General features: G+C 34.8%; 1 protein-coding gene and 1 long non-coding RNA gene across 3 annotated transcripts; one reads left to right on the top strand and one right to left on the bottom strand.

Moving 5' to 3' along the window:
* The first annotated feature begins 538 nt into the window (after positions 1 to 538).
* LOC133864033 (protein FLUORESCENT IN BLUE LIGHT, chloroplastic) lies at positions 539 to 6,416 on the top strand. 2 transcript variants are annotated; one of them, XM_062300224.1, is made up of 5 exons: positions 539 to 671; positions 1,480 to 1,589; positions 2,166 to 2,334; positions 4,821 to 5,141; positions 5,865 to 6,416. In XM_062300224.1, the coding sequence occupies exons 1-5, from the start codon at positions 575 to 577 to the stop codon at positions 6,065 to 6,067; spliced, it is 900 nt and encodes a 299-aa protein (XP_062156208.1). In that variant the 5' UTR covers positions 539 to 574; the 3' UTR covers positions 6,068 to 6,416. The 2 variants fall into 2 exon arrangements, with proteins under 2 accessions (XP_062156208.1, XP_062156209.1); XM_062300225.1 differs by lacking the exon at positions 539 to 671 and having other exon boundaries at positions 1,480 to 1,597.
* Positions 6,417 to 8,852: 2,436 nt separating this feature from the next.
* On the bottom strand, positions 8,853 to 11,065 carry LOC133864974 (uncharacterized). The gene is made up of 4 exons (XR_009899593.1): positions 10,878 to 11,065; positions 10,676 to 10,756; positions 9,777 to 9,983; positions 8,853 to 9,146 (listed from the first exon to the last, which is right to left on the bottom strand). It is a non-coding gene; the product is annotated as an uncharacterized LOC133864974 (long non-coding RNA).
* Between the last annotated feature and the right edge of the window lie 1,917 nt (positions 11,066 to 12,982).

Here is a 12,982-nt window from a genome sequence, read left to right as displayed (position 1 = left end):
AATATCAATGTCCCCCCTAATAGCAAAAATACTATTCATAAAATAATTAAAAAAAAAACTAAAAAAATTATTTAAAAAAATCTAAAATAAAAAAAAAGTTATAAAAAAAAAACAAAAAACAAAAAAAATTAAAAATAAAATAAAAAAAATAAAAACGGTTTTTTGTTTTCCTTTTTTTTTTTTTTTATATATAATTTTTAGTTATTTTTTCCTTTTTCTTGTTTTTTTTTTTTAAGTTATTTGTTTTTTTTTTAATTTTTAAGTTATTATTATTATTTTTTTTGAATTTATAAGGACATTGTTGTCTTATTGAAAAAATTTGATGGTCATTTTTATATTTTTATTGGTCTTTGGGGGATATTGACATGTTTTAGTAGTTTGAGAGGATACATTGACACAATTGTTAGTTTGGGAAAAAATTGACAATTGACTAGATATTTGAGGGGATATTTGTAATTTTTTTTTAAAAAAATAAAGAAAATAAAGAAAAAGGTTATTTTACCTTGTCAGACGACTCAGACATAATGCTTATAAAGAAGCTCACTGGAACACCCCCCAAAGTTTATCCGAAGCAATGGCGGTTGTACTCCGTTGCTCCTGCTTCTTCACTCCCCCGAACTCCGGCCGATCTCTGCCGTCCGATCCTTTACCCGGAAAATCCCAAGCTCCCGGTCAGTACTACCCCGTACACAATCTCCTCTTTCTTTCTACAATCATTTCTCACCTTTTTGCTTACATTTGAAATCCTTTTTAAATTCGAAGCGATTCTTCCTCTCTGCTCTGAATTTGTGGTGCCGATTTATCTCCTTAAGCTGTAAGATTAACAGCGAACTCGAAGAGTCCCCAATGTAACCTTTGATTCTGGGGTCTTCACATTTTAAGCTCAGTTTGGTTGCTGAGAAAAAAAAATAAAATGTACTAAGGATAATAAATTGGATATTATGCTTGAATTACTGCATTGTGAGTGGAAGAAAAAAAGGAAAAAAAAAATTGCGTACGAGAATTCAGTTGTTGAAAACAGTGTCTATATTGGATATAAACGTTAAGTTTTGTTGAGGTTAAAGCTAAATGTGAAATATGGAGGTTTAAGGTTTTGTTGTTGAGGTATGCAAGTAGGCTTGAAACCCCCCCCCCCTTTCCCCCCCCCCTTTTTTTTTAATTAAAAGTGGGTAGATAAGTTCATAGAATCAAGGATATTCGAGAAAATTGTGGAATAACGATAGTAGAAGCTGAAATACAGAAAATATGTGATTCTTGAGCTGGTCGTGTTGCGTGATTTTCATACTGATGGTCTGCATAATGAGTACAAATTTTCAAAACTTTTTATATATGCATAAATACGTGTATACTGTTCATCAACCCACCATCATTTTACCCATGTACAGGAAGGCCTTATTTGGGATAGTTGCAGGGTTAACGACTCAAATGTGGAGAATCATCCTCTTACTAATAGGGTTATGTTTTCATTGATTGAATCAGGGAAGATGGCTTCTCTTTCACTTAAAATGGATAGGCTTGTATTGTCCTTGGGAGATACTTTTAATGGACCATCTGAGATTTGCTACACTTTGCCTAACTTACATTGTCAGGTATGATGGTGAGTTCCCCGATATCAGCTGTTATGACTTTCCTAGGACTTTTTTTTTTTGATATATGTTGCACTTGCTTGCTTTATCTGTGGTATAAGAAAACTCCAAATTGTAAAATGCAGAGATTACAATCCCTACAAAACTGCTTTAGAGAACATTATTATGCAAAATATTTGTAGGTTGTTTCTTGTGTTTTTTTTTTTTTTTTTTGGATCTTTCTAGTAGACATAAGTTGCAAGTTAGCAACTCCTGTCAAGTTTAGAGTTAACTGCCCATTTTAATTTTGCCAAGTCTGGTTTTCATTTGATAGTCATACGCCCACAACCAAACTAGAGCAACACAAATGGATGGAGTTCATTAAGTGTTATTTTTACGCAAGCCAATAAACATAAAGTACACAAGAGAAACACCTAACTAGAAAAGTTTATTAAGTGTTATATTTCAAGAAAGATGTGTGTACTCAAAATTACCATAGCATGCATTTATTACCATCCATTTCACCTTTTGGATTCCCTCTTTGATAGCAATTGTTTACATTAAACCGTGCCATCTGATTGTTAATTACTGATTTGGCAGGGAAACAAACAATTAAGAATCCGAACAGTGGGATTTCTTGTCAGTAATGCTTTGATGTTAACTACACCTTTTAAAGCTCTGGCCGAAACATGTGAGGCTAATAACTCTGTTTTCAACATGAACATGCCTTTACTGCTAGCCGTGGCCCTTATAGGAGCCACTGTTGGAGGTAAGGTACTATTGGCTTCATTGTCTCCTTTACTTCCATTCCTTATCATTACTTTGAAGTATTTATTTGGAATATATCTGGATTTTTCTATTTTTGGTAGAGTTGATTATGCTTCCCCCCCACCCTCCTCAAAAAAAAAAAAAAAAAAACTTGATTACTGCATTTATATTTTTTTAGGTATTTTGATGAGCAAATGTAAGGAAATGTTACATATGGAATGCCCTGGTGGCTGGGGTTTATAACCCAGACAGCCACGTAGGAGTTTGAGATTTAGGCATGGAAATTGCCTGCTAAATGACCAACGTGCATGAGTTGTTAATGTCCCAGACACCTTGGGCCTTTTCTTAAAGCAGCATTTTCAAGTTTGGAATTGAGTATGGAAACATCAACTGGAAATAGCAACGGACCTTAAGGGGGTCCTTCCCCCGCGCGGGTTTCAAAGGTTTTTTGAATAAAAATAAATATCCTAGCACCCAAAAGGTTTTGTAGGCCCCCTTAAAGATTTTGAAAAATACCTGCCAAAAATTTTGATTTTGATTTTTTTTTTTTTTTTTCCTGGATTGTTATATTAATGTTTCTTAGGTTATGTTTCCTTTATTGTCATTGGAAACAAATAAGTGGTAGTTTCTACCAACATGTAGAAAAGGAAAAAAAAAAAAAAAATTCAATTCATTTAAATCCCACAGAAATATTTATGCTGAATAATGTCTCCAACAAAATCGAGATTTGAACATTTACTCATAAACTATGTAATCATGGTCACTTTTATTCTTTTTCTTTCTAGGTAAAATCATGGTTAGTTTTATCCGTCTTTCCCCCCCCCCTATAGAAGCTTAAAGTTTGGCAGATGATTGTAAAAAAGTATAGAAACTGAAGTGTCATAAAAACTAATAATTTTGGGGGAAAGTACACTTTACCCCCCCTGAAGGGGGATATGATTGAAGATTGTGGGATATGATTGAAGATTGTGAGCTTTAAGGGCTTAGGGTTGGGTTGTTTTGTGGGCTGTTCCTTGTCGGGTCGGTTGTGAGGCTGTTGCTTCTTGTATACTCCGTGTGTACTAGGGGCGCCTTACGCTGTTTTTTTAATAAAATTGCAATTACTTATCAAAAAAAAAGTATCCAGCCATTTGTGTTTTGGCTTCCAATGTTACAAAATCGGCGATAGACCCCCCTAATTTATCCAACTTTGACAAATCGTACCTTCTGTCCATGTTGTCCGTCTCTTTGGACGGAAACGAAGTCACGTGCAATGCACACGACCTTTTAAGGCTGCATCGAGACCATTTTGTCCCTCCTCCATTTAGAGAAATATTCCTCTGAATCAATAAGCCGCATAGCAATCCAGCCGGATTGGAGGGCGGGTGGGAAGTTTTCGGTGAGGAATCAGACGGCACTGATTAGATGGTGGCGGAGGTAACTGACGACGTAGATCAGAAACAAGCAGAGGCGTAGAGCTGATCAGAATCAGAGCCGGTGGTGAGCTCAATGGAGCAGCCCCCAGGAGGCGACGACACAGAAGGTTTAGCCACTAGAGCTGGCGCAGCCGGCTTCGATGGAGTTGGCGCCGCCGGTTTCACAGGACTCGAAGCTGGTGGAGACGACAATGGAGACGTGGCCGGAGCTGGAGATTTAGGCCTGAGATTGCAGACTCCGATATGAGCGATTTGAAGAGTTTTCAGGAACAGGACGAGTCTGTGGTTGTTTTGAATTTGGAAAACAAAGGAACCCTAGAATTTTTTGGTGCTGAAACGATGGGGGTGGATGATGGGTCAGTTTTAATGGGAAGAAACGCCCGCTCCAGCGACAATGACGCCGATCAATGCGAATGCGAGCAAGCATTTTCGATCCATTGATTCAGATGAATATTTGGAGGAGGGAAAAAAAATGGTCTCGATGCAACCTTAAAAGGTCACGTGCATTGCATGTGACTTCGTTTCCGTCCAAAGAGACGGACAACATGGACAGAAGGTACGATTTGCCAAAGTTGGATAGATTTGGGGGGGGAGGGGTCTATCGCCGATTTTTGAATATTTGATGCCAAAATGCAAATGGTTGGATACTTCATAGGGGTAAAGTGCACTTTCCCCATAATTTTTTATAATCTATTTATTTAATTATCTCATTTATTAAATACTTTATAATTTACATAAAGCATGTTTTTATATAAGTACTTGAAGATTTAGCCACAAATCAATTTTTAAAGATATATATATATATATATATATATATTTTGTATTTTATTTTAGAACTATATCCAGCCCCCCTAGATAAAAATCCTGGGTTCTGTCCCTGCTTGGAAGTTCTCTCTCTCTCTCTCTCTCTCTCTCTCTCATTGTTTTCATTTTGAGGATCCCATTCTATACTTCGGTGCCTGATATCTATGCTTTTATTTTATTTTATTTTTATTTTTTATGAATGTGAAGTTTAGATCTATAGCCATCCTATGCACAGTCTTCCACTAATTGTTGATTGCTTGTATGGTAGGGTTGCTTGCTCGGCAAAGGAGAGGGGAAATGCAACGGTTGAACGAACAGCTGCGCCAAATCAATGCAGCCCTAAGAAGGCAAGCTAAGATTGAGTCCTATGCTCCTAGCTTGAGTTATGCTCCTGTTGGTGGAAGAATACCAGAGAATGAAGTAATTGTTGATCCAAAGAAGCAGGAGTTGATTTCTCGATTGAAGACTGGAAAGATTTTTTTGAGAAACCAAGAACTCGAAAAAGCATTCATGGAATTTAAAACAGCTCTTGAGCTTGCTCAGAATTTAAAGGATCCTACTGAGGAGAAGAAAGCTGCAAGAGGTTTAGGTCTGTTTTCATTCCCTTGGTCGTTAACTGCCTCCTAGGTTTGTTTAATATAAGTGCTATGGCTTATGTCAAATCAGGAAACCAAACAAAAGCCATGTTATGGGGCATTTAATTTTATAAGCGCGTGGGTATTTTGTACTCTTGAGGTTCCATTTAGAGTCCTATGCATCTAGTACCAAAAAAAATAAAAAAATTCCGTGAAGGATTTTTTCTCTTTTCTTTTATTGTTTTTATGGATAGAATGAATCGAAGCGTTAAGCCTTGTTTTGGATGGATTGGTGATAAGACCTTTTCTCTTATCATTCATTGAGTAATCTCATTAATTGAAGCCTAAAGAATTGTTATAACCATTCTCATGCAACTAAATGAAACCAATCATGTGCAACCTATTATGAGGTTCCTCTCTATTGAGTATCAAAATCATATATTGTTTCAAGATTTAAGAATACAAAAATGTTTAAATTGACTCTATGATGTCCTTCTAAGCATTAATTTCAGTCAAAAATATGTTGTTCTGGATTTCTCAATTACTTTTGTTTCTAACTCTAAATATCTTTAGAAATTAACTTCTGTGTGCTATTTGAAATTTTTTCATTAGTCCACGTTTCTCACTCATTTTTGTTTTTCTTAAAATATAATTTCTTAGAAGCAGGTTCAACAGTGTTTGTGATTTCTCTACAGTAGCTATCCATCTCAAGTTCTGATTCAAAGTTGATCTTTCAGGAGCCTCCCTGCAAAGGCAAGGCAAGTACCGGGAAGCCATCAAATACCATTCTATGGTTTTGACAATCTCTGAGAGAGAAGGAGAGGACTCGGGAAACACAGAAGCTTATGGAGCAATTGCTGACTGTTATACTGAGCTTGGAGATCTTGAGCGAGCAGGGAAATTCTATGACCATTATATTTCAAGGTTGGAAACAGACTAAACCGTCCCTCTAATCCAGTACTTTTTCTTTGTCAGTGATGTCTTGAGGTTGTAGTATTAGTTGAGTTTGCTGAAAGCTGGTTACCTGCATTTCCTTGTGGTTCATTTCATTTTTGTATCCATGTTAAAAGTCACTTGATGGAGAATATCCTTCGGAAATCCCTTTGGATGTCATGGGGCTTCCATTTGTTTGTAAAACCATCTAGTTGTCGATTGATATGCCACATGCTATGACAATCAAATCTGGATTTGCAATTTTGTTGAGCAAAATATCAATCTCAATCAGCCTTTGAATTCGTATTGGGATTTTGATTCAAGTAATGAGTAAGCCTATTTCTTTTTGATTCTAAGACCAGTAATTATAGTGGTTTACTCGCTTCTTTCAAATTGTTTCTCATTATTAAGAAAAGGTATTTAGTTATGTATGACTTGTGAGAGAAATGAAAGATGTTGAGGAGATTTTTGCTGGAATACGAATATTACTGTTTAGAATTTGATATAATGCCTGATATAGCGAGACTTACACAAAATGCTAAAACCCTGATCCCTCCCCGCTTTTACCCTAAACCAAAACCCCTGTTGAGTTTAGTTTTGTATACCCTTCTCGAGGTGGTGGTGTGGGGTTGGCATGCATGTTATTATCAGAAATTACAAAATATCCATTCTATTATGATTTTATGAGCTAAAAACCATTTTTGCGTTACTGTGGAGAATATCTATTTATCCCCGTAGGAGTGTGCAGAGAAAAAGTTGCAAAAGGTTTCTAAGAGTAGGGATGCATTGGATGATGTTAATGTTTTTGGTACAGTGGATAATACCTATTTATTTCCTATGTGTTGTGCTAAATAACACAAAAACAATTACACACAAAAACACTAGAATTTATGCGGTTCTCTTAATGTGATGTACGTCTACAGGTGAAGGCAAACACTAACAAAAGATGGAATATAAAAATTAGTGAAGAGAAAAGAAAAACCATTTAAAATCCAAAGCCACAAAACACTCAAATAGGGTTGTTAAACAAATAAAGCCACTCACGAATAGGTTCGGATTAAACTTGCATTCGGTTCATTTAATAAATAAGCTAATTGTAGACACAAAATTAAGTTCGATTATTAAATGATATATACTATTATAAACTCGGCTCGATTCGTTAGCTCGTTCATATATATATATATATATATAAAAGTAATATGTATGTATATATGTTACTTGAATGTGTGCGCGCACGTGTCTATATAGATTGTTATACACCACACTATATTGATGTTGCACTGTCAATCAGCTAATAGATAATTTTTTTTTTCTTTTTGAAACAAGGGCGGCAGTACCACATCAACAAAGTGAGATAAAAGTGTAAAGCCTCGAGGAAATTAATTAATTAGTAATTAACTCCGCGGTTCGCTTCCCGCCTCACTTACCAAATAAATAAGACCAGTGGATCTTAAACTCTCAACATAAAGCTTAAAATGAAAGACTTATCACTTTACAATTAAAAGATAGCCACTAGTTATACCCATAATAAACAAATACCAGAGCAATTCTAAAACATTAAGACATTACATAACATAATCATCTAATGCCTTGGCCTAAATTCAGTCATTAAGTCGAATAGTTAAATATTACAGATCTAACTAGAGCATCGAGATAAATATTATCCAATCCAAAAAAAACCTCAACAAATACAAAACATCAAACACCACATATAAAAAAGCCCTAGGAGTATACAACCCAGCTCTGCGCCCCTAGCGTCGATCATTGCTACCAACTCAGGATCGAACCCAAAGATTAGCCTAGCAAGATCATCCAAGGACATCCTCTTGCTCGGGTGCTCAAATACCATCCTCAAAAGTACAACCAACTATAAAACAACACATATTTTATAGGTGGAAAGATAAAGTATAAGTTCACGACTTAGTGAGTAATAGTACACGGAGAAAGCATGTTATCAACTAGTGAACTCAGTTGTTTGACAAAAAGAGTTTATAAATCACAAGTAGTAACATAACTTGTAATCATATGTTAAATGATAAGAATATCATGATGTTACATTATAACTATAGTATATGATATTTAAAATGGACATGTTTATAGTTAAATTGTATATGGTTTACCCGAGGAGCTCTTAACCCATTTTTAGTAGGGTTAACACTGTCTTGAGGGACTTATAATACAACACCGGTGCCCCGATGTTGCCACATACCATCATCTCTAGTGACTCGACCAGATTTAAACCCTGGGTGATCCACATCACTAATGATGCTGTCATTCGGACCACCAATCAAACATGCTTGCGCCGGTCACCTTTAAAATCATTGGATCCAATACTAGACAATAAACATAAATCTCTTGACCATACGGGATAACCCATATAATAGTAGCCCATGGTCTTCATCAGTACATGAAGTACCATGTCGTACGATGCAATTAGCCATTTTCTTTTCCATGCATGCATTTACAAACTCTCATTTTACATCTTTCTATTATTCATCATACATTTTCACAAAATAGTAGAGTTCACATCGTTCTAAAGTGAATTTCATATGAGTTGTAAGTATGCACATCTAATGTATGCATACGGATATTTTATGCATACATTAAACGTGAGACGGGTTCAAATTGGACTGAAGGGAGGAGGAATTGTAACGACCCGCACTTTTACAAAAAGGCTTAAGTGAAAATTTCGATTTTCACGTATCATTATGACATCAACAACGACATCATCAGAGTATAAATTGACGGCGGAATATAATTTTTCTTTCTTTACAATGACACATTAGAGCTGATAGAATAACCTCATTATATAAATTAATAACCTTTGTTTTAATAATATGAATACATCTCAATAATAACATACATGCTACAAGCGGCACTTAATAAAGTATTAGTAATACCAAAATATCGTAGCATCAAAGAGACATTTAAAAAGAGTCTGACATATGTACATGAAAGGATAGACTAAGCAGGGTAGTCCATCACATCCAGGAGACCACAACACAGGAGGCAACCTAGCCTCAAAAGACTGCTACTCAGATTCATCTAAGCATCTGGATAGTCCTGATACTCTTCATCCTCAAATCCTGTATTAATAAATAATACAGATAGAAACAATAATGTAAAAATACTTAAGTGAGTCAACTGTTTCCAATAATATAATGAATGCTGATTTATTTACGAAATGCAACACAATGTAAAATAGATTATATGTATATGCAATTTATGGCCAATGGTAGCTAATCATAGTCATAGACTGAATATAAATATAATCATAAAGAAGTGATATGACAGTTTTATATGTAAAGTCTTAATTATATCTTTTCAAGCACTCCTCTCGTAATGGATCCTACGGTCTGTATTAGCGCGTTGATTGGGATCCTACGGACCCCCTTTTTCGTTGCTTGGGATCCTACGGTCCCCTGGAGCCTACGGTCTAGTATCATCTCACCAAGTTTTATTAATCTTTTACTGGAATCCTACATTTCCAGCATAACTGAAATCCTACGGTTTCAATGGCTTGTTTATTATTCTTTTACTGGAATCCTACAGTTCTAGCGTAACTGAAATCCTACAGTTTTAGTAGCTTATTAATCAGTTTAATTAAAACAGTAAAATATGCAAATTCACATGGACAACCAAATAAATAAGGCAGTAAACACCGCATTAAGGAAAAGTCCACCAGCATTACCATCAGTAAGTATAAAGATACTTACTTCTTTTTGCTTCTAAAAGGATTTCCACACAATTGATGACAAAAGCTTATAGAGAAAGGGCTAAAACATAGCACACGAAACAGAGAATTTTTCTGTTTTCCTTTCAAAAGAAATGCAACCCGTGAGAGCAACAAAACGTTTCTTCTCTGTGTTTTCTTCATTCTTTTCCCTTTTGTCAACATCATAAACCAAACACACAGGAATACACTGCAATACCATTCAATACACACAATAGTGAATTAATATAATTCACTAACAATATATTTTAATCATATTATCATTTCTGATTTCTTAATCCTATTATCATTTTTGCAGAGTAACGGTATATAAAATCCTTCAATTATAATGCCACATATTTTATTTGGGCATTATAACTGTGTTTATAACTAAATTACCAAAATATCCTTATTCATAAATATTACCAAAATACCATTTTCATAATAATTACCAAAATACCCTTTTCATAATAATTACTTTTTACTCAGGCATTACAACGGCATGATTTATATTTTAATCACTCCGTTTTGAAAATCCTATTTAAAACATAATTTATAAAATCAAAGGATAAGAATCTTTATTCAAAATATCTTCTAGGATATTTTGTAAAATATCACAAAATATCTTCTAGGATATTTTGTAAAATATCTCAAAATATTTTTTGAGATATTTTGTAAAACTTCCATTTAATCTTAAAACCATTTCAAAGAGATATTTTATAACTAAAACAATACTCTTTTTATTTTCTTAATCCATTCCACCTCTAATCTTCTTTTCAAAGAGATATTTTATAACTAAAACAATACTCTTTTTCTTTTCTTAATCCATTTCACCTCTAATCTTCTCCTTAACACATATTCCTTAAAGCATAGAAACTAACTTTAAGAACTTTATGAACTTACCTTCAAATATCCTTAGGAAGCATACAACACTACTACTCACAAGATCCGGCCAAGAGAGTGTGATGAAGATGATCATTTTTCCTTTGAACAGCCCGAATAGAGAGATCAAAGAGAGAGGGAGAGAGTTATTTATATATATAAGAAGAAGAAGGAAGAATCCTTCTTGAAGTAGAAAACCAAGAGAAAAGTAAAGGAAACTTACCATCTACGTGAAAGAGAATAAGAGTTTCTTCTTCCTTGATGCAACTCCAATTAAAGAGGACTAGAGGAAGAGCAGGCGAGCTTCTTTCTTTCTCTTGATGCAACCAAACCAAAAGAGAAGAAGAAAGTGTTTACAAAACAAGAGAGAAGCCAAGAGGGGGATATGAGAATTGTGTGAGGGAGGGGCTCCTTTTATATTGGAATAAAGGGCCAAGATTGATCCACCATGATCTCATCCAAAGGCTAGAATCCAACTTGGAGAGCAAGTTTGATGAGTTGTCCTTGATAAGTCATGCATGTGATGATGAGAAAGAGAAGAAAGAAGAGGATTAAACGTGAAAGGGAAAGATTTGGGATATTTGATAAGATCTTATCCTATCTCAAGGAATATTAATCATTGCACCATGAATCATCACAAGAGAAGATGAGAGGAAAAGGGAAGAGAGTTATGTGTTGTCAAGAATCCAAGAAAGAAAGGAGAGAAGAAACCGTATGTGATTTACCCAAAGCAATTACAAATATCTCCTATCTTAATGTATGACTCATCATAAAGGAATCTTAGTAATCATTAGCTTGGTGACTCATCCTATCTAAAAGGAACAATAATCATCATTCACCAAAATATCTCTTATCTTAAGTTTTGATTTAAGGATAGAGATAGATACTTGTGCATCAAGTTTGGATCAATAGTTGAGGATTTGCACATGGATAGATGACTCATCTATTTCCAAAGGAATATAATAATAATTACTCATCAAGATATTTTCTAACCTTAACCAACTAGATTTGATTTCTAACTAAATCTAATAATTCTCTAACCAAATTCCTTTGAGATTAAGTATTGATGGCTAAGATTGATTAAGAACTCATCTAAGGTCAAGAATATGCAGATGTGTGCCATGACTCATCAAAAGAAATGATGAGAATTGATAAAAATCAGAAAACAGGTGTTTGGACGAGATTCTGCATTTCTGTAGATGAATGGCGCTCGATCGACTGATTGTATCGCTTGATTGACTATGTCTATTTATATAAAATCGCTCGATCGATCGATTCTAATTGCTAAAACGTTGCTCGATCGATTCTATAATCACTTGATCGACTTTGACTTAAATTTGATTTCCAAATCCGTTTCAACTCTCATACACTATTTAATCACTTAAATATTTGGGATAATTGCACCGTTGGTCCCTGTGGTATACCATAATTATTTTTCACTCCCTATAGTTTAAAAAGTTCATGGGAGGTCCTCGTGGTATACAATAATTACAAATCGATCCTTAGCGTCAAATTCTGTTAAAATTTTTAACAGATTCCGTCAAATGCCACGTCAGTGACACGTGTCGCCAATAAGATGGCGACACGTGTTCATCGTAATAAAAAAATATAAATTTATTAAAAAATAAATAGAAATACTTATTTTTTTAAAAAAAAAAAATTCAAAAAAATCCAAAAAAAGAAGAAGAAGAAAGCTGAAAGGGCTGGCAGGCCACCCCCTGGCCGCCCCCAGCCACTGGGGGTGGCCGCGCGCCACCCCTAGTGGCCGCAGGGGTGGCGCGCGGCCACCCCCAACCCACAGGGGGTGGCTTGGGGTGGCCATCGGGCCACCCCTCTGTGGCTTGGGGGTGGCCGGCCAGCCCTTTCAGCTTTCTTCTTTTTTTTTTTGAATTTTTTTTTTTAAAAAAAATAAGTATTTTTATTTATTTTTTAATAAATTTATATTTTTTTTATTACGATGGACACGTGTTGCCATCTTATTAGCGACACGTGTCGCTGACGTGGCATTTGACGGAATCTGTTAAAAATTTTAACAGAATTTAATGCCATGGATCAATTTGTAATTATTGCATATCACAAGGACCTCCCATGAACTTTTTAAACCATAGGGAGTAAAAAATAATTATGGCATACCACAGGGACCAACGGTGCAATTATCCCTAAATATTTATACCTAAATGGATGAATATTTATTCCATAAATATTCATATATATATATATATATATATATATATATATATTATTCCTATTATTAGACCTTAAATCATATTTTAAGATATTTTATTCAATGTCTTAAAATACGGGGTATTACAGGAATTCAATACTCTG

The sequence above is a fragment of the Alnus glutinosa genome, chromosome 3, assembly GCF_958979055.1.
Source record: "Alnus glutinosa chromosome 3, dhAlnGlut1.1, whole genome shotgun sequence".
Taxonomy (NCBI): Eukaryota; Viridiplantae; Streptophyta; class Magnoliopsida; order Fagales; family Betulaceae; genus Alnus; species Alnus glutinosa.
This window is presented reverse-complemented; position numbering and strand designations above follow the sequence as displayed.

Excerpts from the sequence above, each read along its gene's own strand:
- LOC133864033 (XM_062300224.1), top strand. The coding sequence starts at position 575 with ATGGCGGTTGTACTCCGTTGCTCCTGCTTCTTCACTCCCCCGAACTCC. Across the intron at positions 1,590-2,165 it reads TGCCTAACTTACATTGTCAG|GGAAACAAACAATTAAGAAT; the intron begins GTATGATGGTGA and ends CTGATTTGGCAG. Across the intron at positions 2,335-4,820 it reads TATAGGAGCCACTGTTGGAG|GGTTGCTTGCTCGGCAAAGG; the intron begins GTAAGGTACTAT and ends CTTGTATGGTAG.